This window comes from Triplophysa rosa, linkage group LG25 (assembly GCF_024868665.1).
Source record: "Triplophysa rosa linkage group LG25, Trosa_1v2, whole genome shotgun sequence".
Taxonomy (NCBI): Eukaryota; Metazoa; Chordata; class Actinopteri; order Cypriniformes; family Nemacheilidae; genus Triplophysa; species Triplophysa rosa.
Window position 1 is genome coordinate 870378 of NC_079914.1, and position 20745 is coordinate 891122.

Consider the following 20745-nt stretch of genomic DNA (forward strand, 5'->3'; position numbering starts at 1 on the left):
TTAAGAAATTCATAAAAATACGAATACTCAAAAAAGTAAATCTAAAGAAAAGCTTATAGGGCTGTTGTTATGCTCATGCTCTAAACTTAGAAATATTGGCAAATGCTTCTCTTGTTTTTCTAGTGAGCTCCATGCTGTAGGCCTATTCTTCCAGAATGAGGAGAAAAGCCGACCACTGGAAGGATTGTTGAATTTAATTAAATTTTATATAAAAATAAGTTACGTCACCTAATTTGTTGTGTAGTCAATTATTTGTCTGAAAAAAACATAGTACCTAAATCTGATAAAAACCTCAATTGGGTCTTATCAACTCTGTCAGTTATTATCAACACCATCAGAAGTAGATTTTGGTCATTTTCAAAGAAATATTTTTATTCCTTGTTCAGTTTGTGTTAAAATGTCAAAAACCAACGGAACTAAATTATGATGTCCTATTTAACTATGTTATTTATATTTTTTATATTTTCTATAATCCTAGTGTAAAACAGAAAAATATAAAATTATCACGTGTAGTCCCTTTACTGAACACCATTAGGATACTAGATAACTGAAGACTACGTTGTTGTTGAATGAATTAACAGTAGTGTTCTATATAAAAAAATAGATGACTTCAGTACAGATGTTCTGTACTCCTCAATAACATTCGATTTGTTTTAATATTTTGGATATTTTAGTAATAAAACAACTCTCGCCGCCAGATGGCGACCCTGATTTATGCTGGTGACGTCATAAGCGCGCGCCGCAAGCGTTGTGCGACCATAACAACGGCTGATAGTATTCACGCGAATCGATAGCAGCGATCAGGAGTATTGATCGGAAATAGTTCAGATCTTATGAAGCTCCAGTACATATTATCAACATCATCATCTGACGGTAAGACTATCAAATACTGATGCGAGTCTAGCGTTACAGCAAAGAAACATTTCAACATCCTCATCATCAGTCATGACGACTCATGTCCAGTCTTTCTGCTTTCTGTCACATTATTAAAATCGTATTAATCCACAATGATTATATCAGTGTGATTGAATATACATCATCATCAACACATCTCTGCTGATGTCTAACACTCGTTCACTAATCCTTACGAAAGATAACCGTTCATTCATTACACTGTTAGTTTCACCAAGACGTGTAGTAAAACTTTGGTTACCGCGGTGGTATTGCCACGTATAAGCAGCATGTACCTTGTAGTATTATATACATTTACCGTTATACCACGGTAGGCTAATAATTACGGATGTTTAAGCGAAAAGGTACTGTCACTGAAGCATGATACAGCAACAGTACTGATTTTAGACATGTACCGTGGTATTACTGGTTGTGTGAAAACGGTTTGTGCCTTGAAAACTATTGGACATTTCTATTGTTGAAGGACATCTTTCAATTTTTTCTCACCTTTGTTTTCTGTGCCTGCTGCCTCCAAAATGTGTTTTCAGAGTTAAAGCTCTTATGATAAATAAATTTCCATCTGATACCTTCAGTGTGCTTTATAACAGTAGCAGAAATCTTTATTAATTTGTGTTTCATCTCAATCACTGCTTCACTCTTCCTTTCATTAACAGACCTCATTAAAAGTAGAAGAGTGGAAAACACATCTGTTCAACTGCAAAGAATTCCAGTCTCTGTATCCCAATAATGGACTTCTGCTAGAAAAACTGAAAGAGGCAGGAGGATCCCGGGAGGAATGGGGTAGAATTGGCGATGAGGGTCCCGGCACCAAATTGCTCCGATCGACCAGAATCGGGATCAGGTGAGATGCCTGAGAATGGACGTTCCAGGAGGAAACGTGTGCCGAAAACATGCGACTGCTGTGGGCCAAACTGCAAGCCCCACGTGGCAGGACATGACCAAATTACCAAGAAACGTGGCCGCAAGAAGAAAGAGATGGTTAACCACGAGAACGTCGCTACTGAGGAAGAGGTGGCTTCCTCGGAGATGGAGTTGGTAACTTTGGACGCAGACACGGCGACTGTTTCTGAGATGGAGGAGGAAGCATCTCCCAAACGGAACACAGATGTTTCCCAGACTGAGGGAAAGATCGTTTCTGAAGTGAATGAAGCCTCTGTCATGGTTAACGGGACAGAGAAAAGCCCTCAAACGGATACCAACTGTTTAGATCCTCATCTCTGTGCATCCACTCACACCAAAGAGCTCAGCTCCACTGAGCAGGACCACTTCAAAACCAGTGCCACGGTGGACAGCAGTGACGTCTTGGTCGGTTCGGCCAGACGTAGTGACTCGCAAAAAAACCCTGAATCACAGCCAGGTGTTTCTGCTCAAAGTGATGCCATGGAAACTGAGCCCACTTCCTTGAGTGCTAATATCAGCAACAGCGTGTTTTGGGACCACCCTTACTGCTGGCCGCTTCCTGGAGAGTCCAAAAACTCATGTCCTGAGGTGACGGGTGACCCGTCTGCATTGACTCCTGCTGAAATCACCACAGAGGGAATCATTGAGGTTATTCATGGTAAATATGCCTTAGGTTTTAGACATATTACTCATCATTTCACACATGCTGTCATCTTCTGTTTGTATAAACATGCTTTGATCTTCTCATCTCCCAGAATTCCTGGAGCAGTTTTATGAGAAATATGGAAGCTTCACCCCATTAATTGACACCGACGTCCTTGATCACCTAAATAAGACATTTCAGTCGGACCTGAGTGACAGGCAAGTTTAATATTGACTTGAGCATTTATCACCTAAACATTAGTTTATGTGAAACTTCAAAATGTGAAAAGCAACGACCAGTTTAGAGGGTCCTGGTTGCCCCCTTGGCCATGAGTAAACCTTATAGTTTTTCTCTCTAGCTACTTGTTTCTCAGAACAATGTAATAAATCATGTGCTGATTTTCATTTATATTACTGTTGTCCTAAAAAAAATTCCAGTTACCGATAGTGAACAGGTTCTGTAGTTTAAGGGATACTTCAGCCAAGAAACAAAATTTCCCCATGTTTTACTCACCCTCAAGGCATCCTAACTGAATATGACTTTCTTCTTAACTTTCTTCGTATTATAACTCCAACTGCATTATTCTTCAAGAAGAAAGTCATATTCAGTTAGGATGCCTTGAAGGTGAGTAAAACATGGGAAATTTTGTTTCTTGGCTGAAGTGTCCCTTTAAGCCAGGGGTGTCAAACTCAATTCCTGGAAGTTTTTAAAGAGCTTTATTATAGTGCATATTCATAGCTGTTTTACATACCGGCACACTAAGGCCTAGTCCACACGTACACAGGTATTTTTATAAACTGAGCTTTTCCTTCTTCGTTTAAAAAAAACTCATCCACACGAAAACGCAAAAACATGCTATAAAGCGCTGTCAAAAGCATGCCAAATCCAACATCACATGCCAAATCTCCGGTTTCACCGCCTAAAGGACAACACTGAAACTGGAGTTTCTAAAAATCTTCACCCTGGCAGGAGTTTTCAAAAAAGTTCGGTTTCAGTGACAGCATACTGCGTTTGCATGTGGACGAATGGCCAAACCGCATACAAACCCGATTCCAAAAAAGTTGGGACACTGTACAGATTGTGAATAAAAACAGAATGCAATGATGTGGAAGTTTCAAATTTCAATATTTTATTTAAATACAACATAGATGACATGTCAAATGTTTAAACTGAGAAAATGTATCACTTTAAGGGAAAAATAAGTTGATTTTAAATTTCATGGCATCAACACATCTCAAAAAAGTTGGGACAAGCCCATGTTTACCACTGTGTGGCATCCCCTCTTCTTTTTATAACAGTCTGCAAACGTCTGGGGACTGAGGAGACAAGTTGCTCAAGTTTAGGAATTTGAATGTTGTCCCATTCTTGTCTAATACAGGCTTCTAGTTGCTCGACTGTCTTAGGTCTTCTTTGTCGCATCTTCCTCTTTATGATGCGCCAAATGTTTTCTATTGGTGAAAGATCTGGATTGCATGCTGGCCATTTCAGTATCCGGATCCTTCTTCTACGCAGCCATGATGTTGTAATTGATGCAGTATGTGGTCTGGCATTGTCACGTTGGAAAATGCAAGGTCTTCCCTGAAAGAGACGACGTCTGGATGGGAGCATATGTTGTTTTAGAACTTGGATATACCTTTCAGCATTGATGGTGCCTTTCCAGTTGTGTATGCTGCCCATGCCATACGCACTCATGCAACCCCATACCATCAGAGATGCAGGCTTCTGAACTGAGCGCTGATAACAACTTGGGTTGTCCTTGTCCTCTTTAGTCCGGATGACATGGTGTCCCAGTTTTCCAAAAAGAACTTCAAATTTTGATTCGTCTGACCACAGAACAGTTTTCCACTTTGCCACAGTCCATTTTACATGACCCTTGGCCCAGAGAAAACGCCTGCGCTTCTGGATCATGTAGATATGGCTTCTTTTTTGACCTATAGAGTTTTAGCCGGCAACGGCGAATGGCACGGTGGATTGTGTTCACCGACAATGTTTTCTGGAAGTATTCCTGAGCCCATGTTGTGATTTCCATTACAGTAGCATTCCTGTATGTGATACAGTGCCGTCTAAGGGCCCGAAGATCGCGGGCATCCAGTATGGTTTTCCGGCCTTGACCCTTACGCACAGAGATTGTTCCAGATTCTCTGAATCTTTGGATGATATTATGCACTGTAGTTCATGATAACTTCAAACTCTTTGCAATTTTTCTCTGAGAAACTCCTTTCTGATATTGCTCCACTATTTTTCGCCGCAGCATTAGGGGAATTGGTGATCCTCTGCCCATCTTGACTTCTGAGAGACACTGCCACTCTGAGAGTCTCTTTTTATACCCAATCATGTTGCCAATTGACCTAATAAGTTGCAAATTGGTCCTCCAGCTGTTCCTTATATGTACATTTAACTTTTCCGGCCTCTTATTGCTACCTGTCCCAACTTTTTTGGAATGTGTAGCTCTCATGAAATCCAAAATGAGCCAATATTTGGCATGACATTTCAAAATGTCTCACTTTCAACATTTGATATGTTATCTATATTCTATTGTGAATAAAATATAAGTTTATGAGATTCGTAAATTATTGCATTCCTTTTTTATTCACAATTTGTACAGTGTCCCAACTTTTTTGGAATCGGGTTTGTAGAAAAAGACGGTGGTTTTGAAATACCTGTGTTCTTGTGGACAGGGCCTGAAAATTGTAAAAAATTGAAATATTTATGACGTGAGTATCCATAATATTTTTTTTATATATCAAACTTAGGACTATAACACTAGTAGTAAATATAGGTGCTGGTCATATAATTAGAATATCATCAAAAGTTGATTTATTTCACTAATTCCATTCAAAAGTGAAACTTGTATATTATATTCATTCATTACACACAGACTGATATTTTTCAAATGTTATTTCTTTTAATTTCATGATTATAACTGACAACTAATGAAAATCCCAAATTCAGTATCTCAGAAAATTAGAATATTACTTAAGACCAATCAAAGAAGGGATTTTTAGAATCTTGGCCACTTGAAAGTATGAACATGAAAAGTATGAGCATGTACAGCACTCAATACTTAGTTGTGGCTCCTTTTGCTAATTACTTGCGCAATGCGGTATTGTGAAGAGGAAGATGCGATATGCCAGACCCAACAATGCAGAAGAGCTGAAGGCCACTATCAGAGCAACCTGGCCTCTCATAACACCTGAGCAGTGCCACAGACTGATCGACTCCATGCCACGCCGCATTGCTGCAGTAATTCAGGCAAAAGGAGCCCCAACTAAGTATTGAGTGCTGTACATGCTCATACTTTTCATGTTCATACTTTTCAGTTGGCCAAGATTTCTAAAAATCCTTTCTTTGTATTGGTCTTAAGTAATATTCTAATTTTCTGAGATACTGAATTTGGGATTTTCATTAGTTGTCAGTTATAATCATCAAATTAAAAGAAATAAACATTTGAAATATATCAGTCTGTGTGTAATGAATGAATATAATATACAAGTTTCACTTTTTGAATGGAATTAGTGAAATAAATCAACTTTTTGATGATATTCTAATTATATGACCAGCACCTGTATTTGCAGTGATTACCCGCATCGTAGGTGCAATATTTTTGCCATTTATAGCAATTGTACATACTGGAATACATTTTTTGGTACCTATAGAGGGTATGCAGTGACGTCACTTCTACGTGAACACCACATATACACTACATGAACATGCCGGAACACGCCTCCTTGAGTGGTAAAACACTCAGCAAAATGGCTGATTTTAATAGGGGAAACAAAGAAACTGTGACTAAAACACGCAATTATTTGCTGAAATTAAAAGCAGTTGGACTCGACAGTGATCTTTACAACTTGCATATGAACCAGGTGTCCTTGTACACTGAAATGATGTGCGGAATTGCATTTTATATTTATTTTGTACCCGATTTCAATGCCGTGGGAAATACACAAAGCAAATCCTTAAGTAAACATTTTCTACTCCAGCAAAACACGTTTAAATCTTACAAGATTTACATTGCTCTTTTGAATGTTTACAGTGTTGACAATACTTTGGAATGTTAAAAGCAGTCTTTAAAAAGAAATCTCTCTTTATCCCGTTCTAAACAGAGTTCTAAACTGTAAATGCTGCTGCATTCAATCTTTCTTCCACTCAGTGGGCGCGAATCGTGACCTGGTGTGACCTGTGTGGTGATGACACACGCATATCCTCTATAGTTACAATTTCATTATTTTATTTTTATTACGTTTTTAAGTTTGCTGGCTCCTCAGCTCTTAAGGGATCATGGGATAGAATTGTGTTCATCTGATGATCTGGGCAGAAGCAGTAGATTATCTAATGTTTGTTTAGAGTTTCTTGTATACTCTGCTGGAAAGATTAAGTTCCGGAAAGATATTCTGGATTGAGTTCTTCCGTCTCAGGTTGGTGTGTTATCTGTCCTAATGCTAACATTTTACTGTATGACATGTTTGTCTCCAGGATGAAGCTCGTAACGGCAGAAGTGGCCAAGTACAAGGCTGGTCTGGCCTGTGCTCCTATGCATTTCTTCCAAGTGACCTACAACAAGCACACTCTGACCTTAGATGACCTTTCAACACTCGACGACCAAAATTGGGTCAATGATCAGGTAAGTGTCTTCACAATTCACATGGATTCTTGACCAGATTAAAGTCATTCATTATTTAATAAATACATGTTTGATGGATTGTTGCAGGTGATTAACATGTATGGAGAATTGATCATGGAAGCTACAAGCCACAAGGTGAAAGCATTGTACTGAACTGTAGTGTATTTTTACTCTCTTGCCCAGATCCATCTCAGTACTCAGTGTCTGGTATTGGTTCAGTAGAGTTGATCTCTGGTAATGATTTTTGCTTCTCAGCTACATGAGAAGACACACATATGTTACCTGTGAAATGTGTCAATTATCAAAAGCTCATTTAATACAGTCACTTAAACCGAAATATACTCATTCTGCACAACATTTCTGACAGCATTGATTTAAACATTGCTCTTTCTATCTTTTCTAGGTTCATTTTTTCAATAGTTTCTTTTACCGGCAGTTTGTAGCAAAAGGTTATGAAGGAGTCAAGCGATGGACCAAAAAGGTAAACCTCACCAGTGTGAGAACTAGTAAACTGGATTTAAACCTTGTTATTGGCATAGTCAGAGACTGATCTAACAGTCTTGAAAAAATCTGGAGAGATTTCATCAGATAGTGGGGTTTGGATGCAGTACCGTCCGACCACCGACAGTAGGAAGCCTGAACGTTTAGGCAATAGGATTGTACATAAAATGTTGTGCACAGCTGAGATATTACAATTATGACAATGAGAATAAGTTGTGTGTCTCAACTGTGTCTCTTGCAGTGTTTAAAGGGATGGTTCACCTTAAAATTTAAATGCTATAAGTAAGATAAGTAAGACATTACTCACCCTCATGTTGTTCACATCTTTGGAACCAAAATGTTTACTGGATACTGTAGGAGGGAATGGGATCCTTTTCTCCTCCAGGACACAAAAACTGTATAAATTAACTCCACAAGACTCATGCCATATATGTCAAGCATCCTGAAAGGCATGCAGATGGGTTTGGTGTAGAAAAATAATATAATCCATTGTTTAATGATGTTTTTGATCGCTGTGTGTGCACCCAAGTAAAAGTGAACAGCTGTCTGTTGTTTCCAAAACTGGAACCGGAGAAATGAAGGTTAAAACAAAATTATTAACTTTGATTAAAGTTATTAATCAAATAACGGAATCTGATTATTTTCTACACCCAACCCATATGTATGGCTTCAGGACTGCCCCTTTAGGTAAAATTATTAGGATGCCAGTTAGCCTAACCCTAACCCTATTGCTTGACATCTTCAGGTTGATCTTTTCTCTAAGAAATTAATCCTTATTCCTCTCCACCTGGAGATCCACTGGTCGCTCATAGCTGTGGACGTCTCCAAGCAGAACATTAACTTCTATGACTCCCAGGGAATCCTGTTCAAGTTTGCTGTGGATGTAAGTGCTCTTGAAGTGTGATTTAGAATGCAATCTTTAGTCAGAGCCAATAGCCGTGTGTTTAGTGCTCTGACATATGGCGCTGTTGCTCTCCGGGAGACCTGAGTTCGAGTCCCGACTCGTGGTCCTTTCCCGATCCCATCCCCTCTCTCACCCACTTCACTTCCTGTCCTTTTTCTCCTGCTGCACTAATAAAGGCAAAAGGCCAAAATTAATCTTTAAATAAAAAGAATGAAATCTTTACACAGATCTGATGTGTGATTCTTATCCACAGCACGTTCTGAAATACATCCTGGCAGAAGCTAAAGAGAAGAAACAGCTTGCCTTTCAAAAAGGCTGGAAGATGGTTATCAACAAGGTCTGTGATGCCAGCTCATATCAAATCCCCCCTGATGTTTTGAGCAAAACAAATTGTTTCTTGGATTCCTTTTGGCTTATTTTTAATTGTTTTCAATCTCTCCTTAGACCATTCCACAGCAGAAGAACGACAATGACTGTGGAGTTTTTGTCCTGGAGGTAAAAACATGTATGAATATTAGGGTTGTATACACCTTACAACACTACACTGAGCAACCCACAAGCCATCTTGCAGATTTAAAGACACTCTGACCCAGTCAAAGGCTTCGTTCACACTTTCAGTTTTTGCGATTGAAAACCATATTTAGTTACAGATGTGAGTCTGGAAATGTCCTGTTCACACGGCGGCTTACAGTCACAGCTCTCATACTGTGTGTATGAACGAGCAACCGAACTCATGCCAGTGTACTAGCTACACGTGATGACTGTAACTATAGTGATGGAGAAAATACCAAAATAAAGACAGTAGGCGCAATTCTGTCCGCAACATACTAAAAGCATGCGGTATGTTTACACAAAAGAGTTTGCCTTACACTGTTGTGAATGGTTATATATTATCACATTATAGCACTGCTGTTTGATGTCTGAAGATCGACTGCACATAACATTAATAAAGCAATTCTACAGCATGGTTTTCCATCATCAGTGAGCACTACATTAACACAGTGACAGGGATTGGCTGGTGACGTGACATATAACTAGTTGTCTAGGATGGTTCAGTTCACACAGCAGGCTTCTCTGTAAATGCGGTGTGAGTTTGGTTATAGAATATAAAAATTGCTCCCCTTAAAATAAAATGAGGTTATTTTCTCCAACATCAACATACATTTACATAACCAGCACTTGTTATATCAAAAGATGATAACGTGTGTCCTTTTCATTTGCAGTACTGCAAGTGCCTGACATTCTTGAAGCCACTCCTGTTCACACAAGAAGACATGCCACGGGTCCGCAAGAGGATCTACAGAGAGCTCTGTGACCGAAGACTATCTGATTGTTCAAACCAAGACAAAGCCACATAAAAAATACTTTCCTATTGGTTTAGAAACTTAGAAAGCTTGCCAGAGTCTGTCGGGTTGACTTTACCTCTTTGCTTGACATCTGCTGTTCAAATATGCCTTTTTCCCAATCTCCTCAACCCTGAATTTATTGGAGGACGCTGTGACAACATCTCTTTCTCAAGCTGGAGGTGCTGAAAGAATCTGACTTAAACAAAACTACTTGGTAACTAGAAAGATTGAACCTAACTTTAAAATGTGGATCTTTCTCACTTTGTTTCATTTATTGTCATTCATTTTTGCAGCTTATAACACAGCCCATGTGTTTCTATCAGGTTTTTTGTTTGTAAATAATGCAATTTTGCTTTGCACCATAAAACTCAAAGGAGTTTATTGATGTAACGGTCAAGGTACAGGAAGCATTTATAAAGGCATGATTTTAAATGAATGTACTGTTAAACATGGAGGATTTCACCTGTTCACTTCAGTACATTTCCATCCAACTTGTTAACTTAATTTGTAAGAGAGAACTAATTAAATCATAATAGAGCCTCAATCTCACAATACAGCCAAAATATTATAACCCCAAACTCACAATAGAGGCTCAATCTCTTAAAGAAAACCTGATGTCAGGCTGCTTGTTTTAAGCCATTGACCAATCGTTTGATATTCTCTTATAGTAAATACCTGTGTTCTCTTTTGACACTTTTGCAAACATACTTTCTCTCCAATAGCAGTGGATCAGGTTGTTGTATTGCATATAGTGTCATTATTCTGTCACGTTTGGTCATTTAAAGGTCATTTTTAAATGAGAACAGGGAGTTTACTTTATTTATATATTTAGCTTTGTTTAAATTGTGAAGGCTGGTCTGAAGAGAGAGCATCTTCTATATCATGGCTTAAGGCAAAAAACACTGCATCTGAAGCTCATGCTGAATTCAACCATGTTGATTATTATGTTTATGATGCATGATGGAGTCAGTTCAGTCATCATGGCATTCTGTTAGATTTTTTTTATTACCTTACAATAATTTTGGTACAAGGACAGTAAATGTGTACTTTTCTCAGATACAAACAATTTTAAGAGTAACAGCTGAATGCTGTCATTTTACTTGAAATGTACCAACAGCTTGTAACCTCAGAGAAGCGAGTTTCTGACTACTAGTTTGTCATTATTTAAAATAATGCATAAAACCACTTTGAGTTCCTTTTGCTCTTTCTGTTGCTGTGTTTGCAAATGTTTTTTTTCTACTTTTCACAAATATCAGGCATGAACCTTTAGGATATGAGCTATTTTATTTCATCTAAAGCTCACAACATTTTCAGCCTTGTTACCAAACTTTGGGATGTGTCTAAATACATTTGTTGCTACATACTGTGGAATTTCACTGCTTTTCATTAACGGACCACTTGTACAGGTACAGTAAATCCCAGAATGGGTCCATGTGACGGTTGCAGATTTTCCTAAATGAAACTATCACTCAGTGGGAGTTTGCTAGTTTGGGACCAGATTGACAGTTTGTAGTTACTAATGAACATAGATTGGGCTAGTGCCCAGGGGTCCATGGGTGTTAAATTCATGCAATCCAGGGTATAGAAGATTTTTGAATATGGGCCCCTATTACTATCAGGCCTTAAGGGTCCCTGACCCTTTTATACTGTAGGACCTTTGCACTAGCAATTTTTTTAACCACTCTTGCAGTTTTGTGTGATCAACATGTCATGTTTATTGTTATAAAAACACATTTTCCAAGGTTGAAGATGCATGTATGCCTGAAGGAATGAATTAAGAACTGTCTAAATTTACACACTTTACAGATTGTTAAATCTCGCATTCAAATATAAATGTATAGCTTATTAAGTAGAGCATATGCAGCTGAAGAGAGCACTTTAGTTTTGTCTGTCATCAGCATTTCTCTTTGTATTGTGTCAATTCCAGTCCAGTATCTGTTGAATTTCAACAGAAACAAGCCTCAGGAATGACATAATGTAGTCACCCAACAGCAATGTGAAAGACTGAGAAAATGCAAAGAATAATGTACTGAAGAAAAATTGTTTGTAATTTTGCCATTAGAAGTTCAAATGTGTCAAAGGTCACCACTTCTAGGTGCTTACTCGTGATTTTCAATTCTTCTCATGGTCCGTCATACACACACAGGACCGAGATGTCAAGGTCGAGATGTCAGCTTTCTCATTCAGACCAGGAGAATGTTCTCCAAACAATGATAAGACACACTTTGTCATAGTCAGAAATTTAACCAACCTGCTAATGTTTAATAGTGAGCAGTATTTGATAAGAAATAATCTAATGGCACTTTAGTGAATCTAATCGCGTTAACAATAATAATTTGATTTGTTAGCAAGGACACCTGTCTGGCACTATTTCTTACAGTCAAAAATACTGATTGATTCTTAATCATATTTAAATCCTTATTGTAATTGGAAGATAAATGCTGATTAACAATTTGTAAGAATCTCAAATACAAAAGGATATAATTGAAGCGAGGTGGAGCTAAGGAATCTACCCATTCAATCGTTTTGTTATTTTGACAAGTTTGTCTGAACAGTGCTTTTATTTGGAGTTTGGGAGAAATTATGTCACTAATTACCAGAATTAAACAAAAATGTACCTAAAAATAGTAAACTCGTAAAACCTGAAAATAATTTTGACGTGGTCTATTTTTTCACCAGCTGTATGTGAAATGACCGGTCTTGAATGGTACTGTCAGTTTTTAGTAGTTAAGGGGCTGGTAGTGGATGATGAGAACTGGACAAATGTAGAGTGAATGCTCGCAACCAATGCAATTTTGCTCTTTTTTAGCCCATAAAAATGTTAGAGCTCAGGAATTAAATCTGATTTCTTGATTAACCAATAGCAAACAAACACAATTATGATGATCAAATCTCAGTCAGTCTTCAACTCTCAGCTTCAAAGCCTGGATCCCATGAATTAAGTAAAAAAGCCTAAGCATTAATTAAACATCATGAAGTCTGCAATAGACAATAATCTTTTAATTACCATTACCGTTAAGGCATCATGCAGCACTGTCCACTGCAACCATGACAAACATTTGCATTCAGTAGATTTCACCGTGAATACAAAATTAGGAATCACACAGAAAGGGACAAAGATTACAACATTTTCAAATTTATTAAAAAAAGAACACGCACACAAACAAAACACCTTCAGGGCTACACTGAATGAGGCAATGGACACTACTAATGAACTCATGCTTTTCTGCTCTAATATGTACATTACCATCAAAACAGCCTTCACAGATTCACTCCATAATCCCATTGTGTGAAAAACTAAAATTTTTGAAGTCCCTCTGGTGCCTTCTGAAGCTGAGCTAACTTCCCATAACCACCCCTGGCAGGATCATAATCTTGCCTGTATTCATCTCTGACCTGTAAAAGGTACATAAATGGTTCAAGATTTCTGCACAAGTTTTCCATAACCCCCTCTCGCTGGGTCATAATCTTGCCTGTATTCATCTCTGACCTGAAAACACAGAGACTAGTCTTGTAAAGACTGCTGCAGCTAGTAACAGTACACAAGCAACAAACATACCTTACATGCAATTGTTAAATGTATACTGTAGTAATTCAGAATAAAATAGAACTTTAAGAAGCCTTTGAAGCTGGTGCTTTCAGACTCCACTGTATGGAATAATATTCTTCAATCTATTCAATCTGAATATATTCAATATTCAATCTGTTGTTACCGGCAACATTTTTGATAAACGTAATGTTAGTTACATTTAATTGCAAGAAGTTTTCATAAAATGATATGAAACATTTTTTCTGTGCACTTACTTGTCCACCTGATTTCCCCCGGCCGTACTGTCTTCCTTCTTTGAAGCCGGCGTCCCAATCCGTTCGGATGATCCGGTCATCCAGCCTGGAGCCATTAATAAATCTCAAGGCATTCTCTGCATCAGCACGACTGTAATATCTTCAAATTAAAGTTAAGAAACTCTTTTTTACATAATTCCTTAAAAAAAATCTCCTATGTAAATTAAATTTAAATTATTCAATTTATTGTCATTGCACATGTACAAGTACAAGGCAACGAAATGTGACCTCTGCATTTAACCCATCCAGAGAGTAGTGAACACACGCACAGCAAGTGGTGAACACACGTACCCCCGGAGCAGTGGGCAGCTATCACTGCAGCTGCCCGGGGAGCAAGTAGGGGTAAGGTGCCTTGCTCAAGGGCACCTCAGTTGTTACCCCTGGGAATCGAACCGGCAACCTTCTGGTCATGACTCTGACTCTCTAACCATTAAGCCACAACTGCCCCTAAAAATCTTGTGTGTGTGTGTGTGTGTGTGTGTGTGTGTGTGTGTGTGTGCATCTTTGCATGTGTCTACCACAAATTAACCATTGCCTCGCTACATTAACCTTGATAATTGTTTCAGATATGTTTTGCAAAAGTAAAGTTCCCTTTCGAGAGAGGTCTCTCTACATTGTGTGAAACGCTAGCGGAATCCCCTTCTCCTTTTACCGAATCCTTATTGAATAATGCCAGTGAAAATAAAATGTAACTGGCCAATGCCGGTCAAGACGGCGCTTAGGGGTGTGCGCCACCCCTATATAACTCGCTGTCTGGACCGCATTCCTCAGAATCTTTCTCCTTCACTCACCTTTTGCATGCTGTTGAGGATACGCTTCAGAGAAGAGGAATTCATCGGATCCTTCTGCTCGTGTGTTCCGGTATGCCGATATGCAATTTATGTTCGGGGTCCATCGACCCACAGGACACACACCCACACTGCGTGCTCTGCCTGGGTCCGCCGCCTCTGGCGGGACCGCCGCCCCTCCCCCCTCGGGGAGATAAAGAGCTGGACCGCCGTCATCACTCTCGGCCCCCCGGGTCTCCAGTGTTCTTCGCAGATGAGAGCCTCCATCCCGCTGATGAAGCTATGTTGACGATCCGGTTTGGCACTTCGGGAGATGAAGACGAGCTCATTTCGCTGGTGGCTTCGGACAGGGATCTGTCGGGGTCAGAGGAGCTAGCGACGTCGGAGAAGGAGCGGGCGGAGTGGGATGCCCCTCCCGCGCTTCACGAAGAGCTTGTCCGTGTTCTCACCAGGGCCGTACAAGACCTTGGCCTCGAGTGGAACTCCCCCGACGAGCCGATGAGGAGTAAGCTGGACACGTGGTTTCTTAAGCCAGGCCGCCACGCAGAAGAAACGCACGCCTTTTTTCCCAGATGTCCACGAGGAGAAGGCATGGTCTGTCTGATCGTCACCTGCTCTCCATCAGGGCGATGCATGTGCCAGGTCAGATGAACTGTGGAGCGGACATGCTGTCGAGGGACGGCCCCCCTCACGGGGAATGGAGGTTGAACCCTCAGTTAGTAAGCTTGATCTGGGATCGGTTCGGAAAAGCGGATGTCGATCTTTTCGCGACAGAGAAGAATACGCATTGCCCTCTGTTCTTCTCCCTGTCGAGCTCCCCGCTGCGGGGGGACGCGCTCACGAGCCCATGGCCGAGAGCCAGCCTCTATGCGTTTCCACCAGTGAAGATTTTACCTTGGTGCTGCAAAATCAGAACAGAGAATGCTGCCGTGACGCTGATCGCCCCGAGATGGGCGCTCCTAATGGAGCTGCTGACAGAGCCTCCGTGGCCGATTCCGCTGAGGAGGGATCTGCTGACCCAAGCGAGCGGCACAATCTGGCAACCCAACCCCGAGTTGTGGCGTCTGCACGTGTGGCGGGTTCACGGGGGCAGGGAGCCCTGGGGAGTTTAGCGAGTCGTGCCATGGATACTATCACAGTGTCGCGAGCTCCCTCTACAAGGCGCCTTTACGCTTTTAAATGGGCGGTTTTTAAATGGTGCGGGGAAAACGGGCTCTATCCGGAGCTATGCCCCGTATCTGACATTCTAGCCTTTCTGCAGCAGCGCTTGGACGCCGGCAGCTTTATGTTTATGTCGCTGCCATTGCCGCTTTTCACCCTCCGATTGACGGTCGCTCGGTAGGCAAGCATACTTGGGTGGTGAGATTTTTACGGGGCGCGAGACGCACTGTAATGTTTCAGTCGTAAGATTTTGAGGAATGCGGTCCAGACGGCGAGTTATATAGGGGCGGCGCACGCCCCTAAGCGCAGTCTTGACCGGCATTGGCCAGTTACATTTTATTTTCACTGGTGTTATTCAATAAGGATTCAGTAAAGGTTGGAGAAGGGGATTCCCCTAGTGTTCCACGCAATGTCTCGTTCCCTCCTCTCAGGGAACCGAGGTTACGACAGTAACCGGAGACGTTTTACAGGTATGGAATGACATAAGATGAATACATGATGATAACATTTTCATTTTTTGCTAAACAACACATTTAAGGGTAGACCCTACAAAATCTGACTGATTTCTAACAGTATTTCTGAGTGGAAAGGATACTCGACAAAGCAGAAACCACAGGCAGTCTTTTTGACTTTATCCAGACCGATGACGATCCTCTTGACATCTCCACTCTTAGAGAAGAGCTCGTGCACCTGCTCCTCTGTGGTGTAGAAGGACAGATTGCCTACGTACAGCGTACAGCTCTGTTTCAACAGCTTCTCCTGCTCATGGCGGTTTCCCTTAAAACATTAAAACATTGCATCACTCTTACTTCTGAACACATGAGATCAAAGTAAAACATAAATAAACTGAACACTTAACAATGCAGCCATACATTTCTTTACTCCGGTCCTGTGATAACTTCATTTTTTAAAGCACTCCTCACATATTGCGTATTTTTAAAAAACAGTTATATGCATTTTACAAAAAAACAATACCGAAATAAAAAGAGAAGCCTACAGCAACGAGAAAAACATGACAAAAGATGCAGGTGTTGTGAAAACATGAGCTCGCACATGTTTCGAAAGAATTACTTGGACACAATGAAAGCTTCAATGTTTACTAACTTACCTTGAAATGTTGGTCTCTATATTGGCTTATGTCAACATACGAATCGCTGAAAAGGGCGTTTAATTTAGCAGACATTATCAATTAACGTTAAATAAAAAACCGAACGACTCAAAAGCCTTCTTCTTCTGGAGTTTAATGGCGGTTGACAGACCAATATAAAAGGTGCATTCCCGCCACCTACTGGAAAGGAGTGTGGAGCGCATGACGGTAGGGAAGCTTTAAATAACACTTTAGATTGGAAAAACAGAAATTCTCTACATTCATCCTGTTTCGTATAATTCGTATAACGTATAGTTCATTATAAATTATAGATAGTTTTGGGACTCGTCTTGCAGCTGCATGTCCCGACTCTCGCGAGTTTCAAGGAAATATCGTTTTTTATCTCGCGATAGCACCTGACGTCACAAACTATGTCCATAATGGACGCGCGCACGAACAGTGGATGCTCTGCTCGAGCGACGAAAAAAGCGCAAGAAAAGGCTAAAGTAATTCAGCGCGAGACACAGGAACAGACAGCAAAAGCGGTATGAACATTAAACATTTTATAAATATCGCATAATAAATTAATCATAAGTTCCTGAAGGCATCGCAGCTGCTTATTGCAGATAATGTCAGTCAGTGAATATCTTAAACCTATCAGAGAGATTACTGTCGTCATTTTTTTGTTATTGTTTACAAAGTTACTAAGTTACAGTGAAACAGCAGCCACCCCTGACAAAAATGCAGAAAAATTATGACAAGCCTTCTGTCTAAACAATGCGAATATAGTATATTTGTGTAAGTACAACATATTTCGTTATTGAGTTATTGATTTTACTTGACAAACTGTAAAGACTAAAACTGTAAGTTTCTATAGAATTCAAATCAAACTATTCAGTAATTGTAGCAATATTAAGAATGTACTGATGACTTGATATCAGCAGCCATGGGTTAAACATTTACATTTAGTCATTTACCAGACGCTTTTATCCAAAGGGACTTACAAATGAGGTAAACAATAGAAGCAATTAGTACAACACAAGGACAACAATGCATAAGTGCAAAAAAACTCAGCTAGCCTACAACAGTACGAAGTGTATCATGGTGGCCACTGGCCAGCTAGCTTCTACACCATCACAGATTAATGGGAAAACACACTCTTAGGACACACAAGTTAGATCCATAAAAAAACAAGTGGCACTAGTAATGGTACAAAAGGTTTCTTTGTTTTATTCTAAGTTACTTTAAAATGTTTGGCTGACGCTCAATTAAAACCAGGAAATAACAAATATAACAGGAAAAAAGAACAGACCATTAACAAAACAAAACTGGAGACTGAGGCTTCCTACATAAAGGAGCGGGCTGGTATAGCAGCACACATTATGCACATCCAAACCACACCAACCAAAGTCACAAAATACACAGCAATCGATGACACAGCAATAGTGACAACCCTTGGGGATGTAACACCATGTGGTACAAAGTAGAAGAACCAGCCCGCTACTGAAGCACTCATCTCCTAAAACAAGAAAAACAAAACCAATTAGAAAAGAATCAATCAATTTAATACAGATAAATAAAGAAAACTCTAAATAAACTGTAAAGAAACCAACTCAAATCACAAACAAATGACCATAATCTTAAATAAATTACATAAAGTCACCAAATTAACAAAAACAGAAAAACAACTTTATACTGTCACTACTAATACCTGTCGAAAAAAATCACATAACCCAAGACCAGTTAAGGATCATGAAATTACAAAATGACCAACGTCACAGTTTCCACATGGTTGTCATCATCACAATAGTTTTATATATGGTTCTACAGTAGTGTCAATAAAAGAAAGAGCTCACACAAATAGAAAAAATAGAAAAACAGGAACATACTCTGGCCCACTTGGATACAAGGCCATGCTGTAATTAACGCCGAGAAAAGCAGCGTGGCTCAGAGGACGAACAAAGAAAATGCGCTGCCTAGACTGCCCCCACTTAGTCTGACTCACCAACGACGTAACGCTCACAGTGATGTCCACAATGCTCATATAATAACTTTTTTAGCCTTTACAACAGCCACAGCAATCGCTGCGACTTGGGCCATCTCAACAGCAATGCTGATCCACGGGCACACTCATTAGACCGCAACACTGTATAAATGAACGCAGAACACAAGGTGCCCAGCATCTCACTGCAACACACCAAAAGCAAGAAAATCACTAACCCAACAAAAATAAGTTAGCTAAGCTAACCGGCTACAAACACATACTTCTGAAGTCCCTATCGAGGGCATAAAGGGGGCGGGTTTTGACCATGATCACAATGGTCAAAACGCCCCAGAGACATTACCACCTGGTTTATATACGTTAGCAAAGTAGCCGCTGATTGAGAAAGTACGTAAGAGTGATTTTTTTCGTTTTTGGGATGGCACCACAAGACAAGTTTATTAGCAGAGCGCAGGGATCTAGAGCAGTGTTTCTCAACTGGTGGGTCGCAAGACTGTTCTAAGTAGGTCGCGGAGTGTACCGTCTAAAAAAACACGTGTAAGATGTGAGTGAAACCTGTTGGCAGTAGGGCTGTGACGGTGGCAGTTTTTTACCACCGCGGTGGTAATAGACAAATCAACCGCGGTGGTGCGGTGGTTGAGAAATATATATTATTTATATAAATAATATTTATATTATTATATTTGCGTGTAGCAACCACATGACGAGTGGAATTGAAATATACTGTAGGCCTTATTTAAATACTTGAAATTGTTAAATACTTGAAATTGAAATATGATATCTGAAATAAATGAGGATGAAACATCCGTCAATGTTTAACGCGCAAATCCATCAGTGAAACGGCACACTACAGCATATAAAACATTTAAATAAACATCAGTAAATAATGAAAACTTAAATGATATAAGAAAGCTAAATACAAAATAAAAAAGCTCTTGTTGCAGTAACTTCAGTCAGTGGCGTATTAACCCTTACAGTCCTTAACAATTCCATTTGAAACAAACTGTTTAAACCTACATTGGCTTTCCTATTCAGATTGCCATAAAAACTTTACTTTTTCCGACTCGTTGATGTGAAACTTACTTGTTGACATTGTCCAGATTAAAATGTGTACAGCTGCACTAAATGCGCGTTCAGAAGATGTGCACAGGAGCGCAAATGAATAGATGTCTCTCCGCAACCGCGGCAAAACCTGCGCGCGCTCCGACACTAAGCAAGCGGGTCATAGCCAGTTTTGATTTTACGTATCTGTTCATTTCACAACAAGATCCATTGCAAAACCCGCAGAATAACCTGGGTTTTGCTGTGCAGGCCTGCGCTCGAACGCACCAACGGAAACGTATGCCAATAATTTCTGTTAATGTAAAATCTTTTAAATAAAACCATCCACAACTGAAAGGCTACAACTAGCAATCGTTATCGCAACTCTCATATTTATTACACCTATATTTGTCAGAGTGACGTGCACTACCGCCGGTGGCAGTTCGCCACCGTCATGGCACTTTACCACCGCGGTGGTGCGGTTGTCACGGCCGCCGTCACAGCCCAGTTGGCAGATGCCTGAGCAAGTGAGCGCTTGCTGTCTCAATTCAATATCTGTATTTAGGTGAGATGTTGTCAGGCTGAATGTCAGTGTCATTATTCTATCTTTATTTTTACTTGTTACGAAATAAAGTCTTTAAGATGTTATAAAGTGCTGTACTTTGCTCAAAATAAACTACGAGTATGGCATGCAACGTGTGAAATAAAAGTAAAGTACCTAAAAATCACATAACTGCTACTTTGTGTGTAAGCTGGGAAGGATTTACATTCGGGGTGACCCCGAATCGTCGACGATTCGATGCTTCGATCGGAGGAGTCTGATTTGACTACAAATCTCACAGTCGAATCTTCGCAGAGGTGTTATGCAATGAGGTAGGGCTGCAACAACTAATCGATAAAATCGATAATAATTAGTTGGTCTGTGACGTCATGCAGTTATAAATCAAGCGCGTCTTCTTCCCTTTTAAAATGACCATTTTAGATGTGTCTCTC

The 20745-nt window shown here is 40.0% G+C and overlaps 3 protein-coding genes across 4 annotated transcripts in view; 2 read left to right on the top strand and 1 right to left on the bottom strand.

Annotated features, from left to right (window-relative positions):
• The first annotated feature begins 740 nt into the window (after window positions 1-740).
• senp5 (SUMO specific peptidase 5) lies at window positions 741-12467 on the top strand. Of its 2 annotated transcripts, none has more exons than XM_057324932.1 (10): window positions 741-873; window positions 1566-2470; window positions 2568-2673; window positions 6932-7079; window positions 7167-7214; window positions 7483-7560; window positions 8326-8463; window positions 8738-8821; window positions 8929-8989; window positions 9708-12467. In XM_057324932.1, exons 2-10 carry the CDS (start codon window positions 1705-1707, stop codon window positions 9797-9799), a joined length of 1521 nt encoding a protein of 506 aa, XP_057180915.1. In that variant the 5' UTR covers window positions 741-873; window positions 1566-1704; the 3' UTR covers window positions 9800-12467. The 2 variants fall into 2 exon arrangements, with proteins under 2 accessions (XP_057180915.1, XP_057180914.1); XM_057324931.1 differs by having other exon boundaries at window positions 8929-8979.
• A 457-nt stretch (window positions 12468-12924) lies between these two features.
• Window positions 12925-16891, bottom strand: ncbp2 (nuclear cap binding protein subunit 2). The gene is made up of 4 exons (XM_057325862.1): window positions 16731-16891; window positions 16218-16399; window positions 13635-13773; window positions 12925-13320 (listed from the first exon to the last, which is right to left on the bottom strand). Exons 1-4 carry the CDS (start codon window positions 16803-16805, stop codon window positions 13249-13251), a joined length of 468 nt encoding a protein of 155 aa, XP_057181845.1. The 5' UTR covers window positions 16806-16891; the 3' UTR covers window positions 12925-13248.
• Window positions 16892-17143: 252 nt separating this feature from the next.
• The window catches only part of sirt7 (sirtuin 7), a 34322-nt gene continuing 30720 nt past the window's right edge, over window positions 17144-20745 (top strand). The window contains exon 1 of the mRNA XM_057325600.1: window positions 17144-17254. Coding sequence (XP_057181583.1) covers window positions 17150-17254 — 105 coding nt within the window. The 5' untranslated portion in view covers window positions 17144-17149. The remainder of the gene's footprint in view (window positions 17255-20745) is intronic.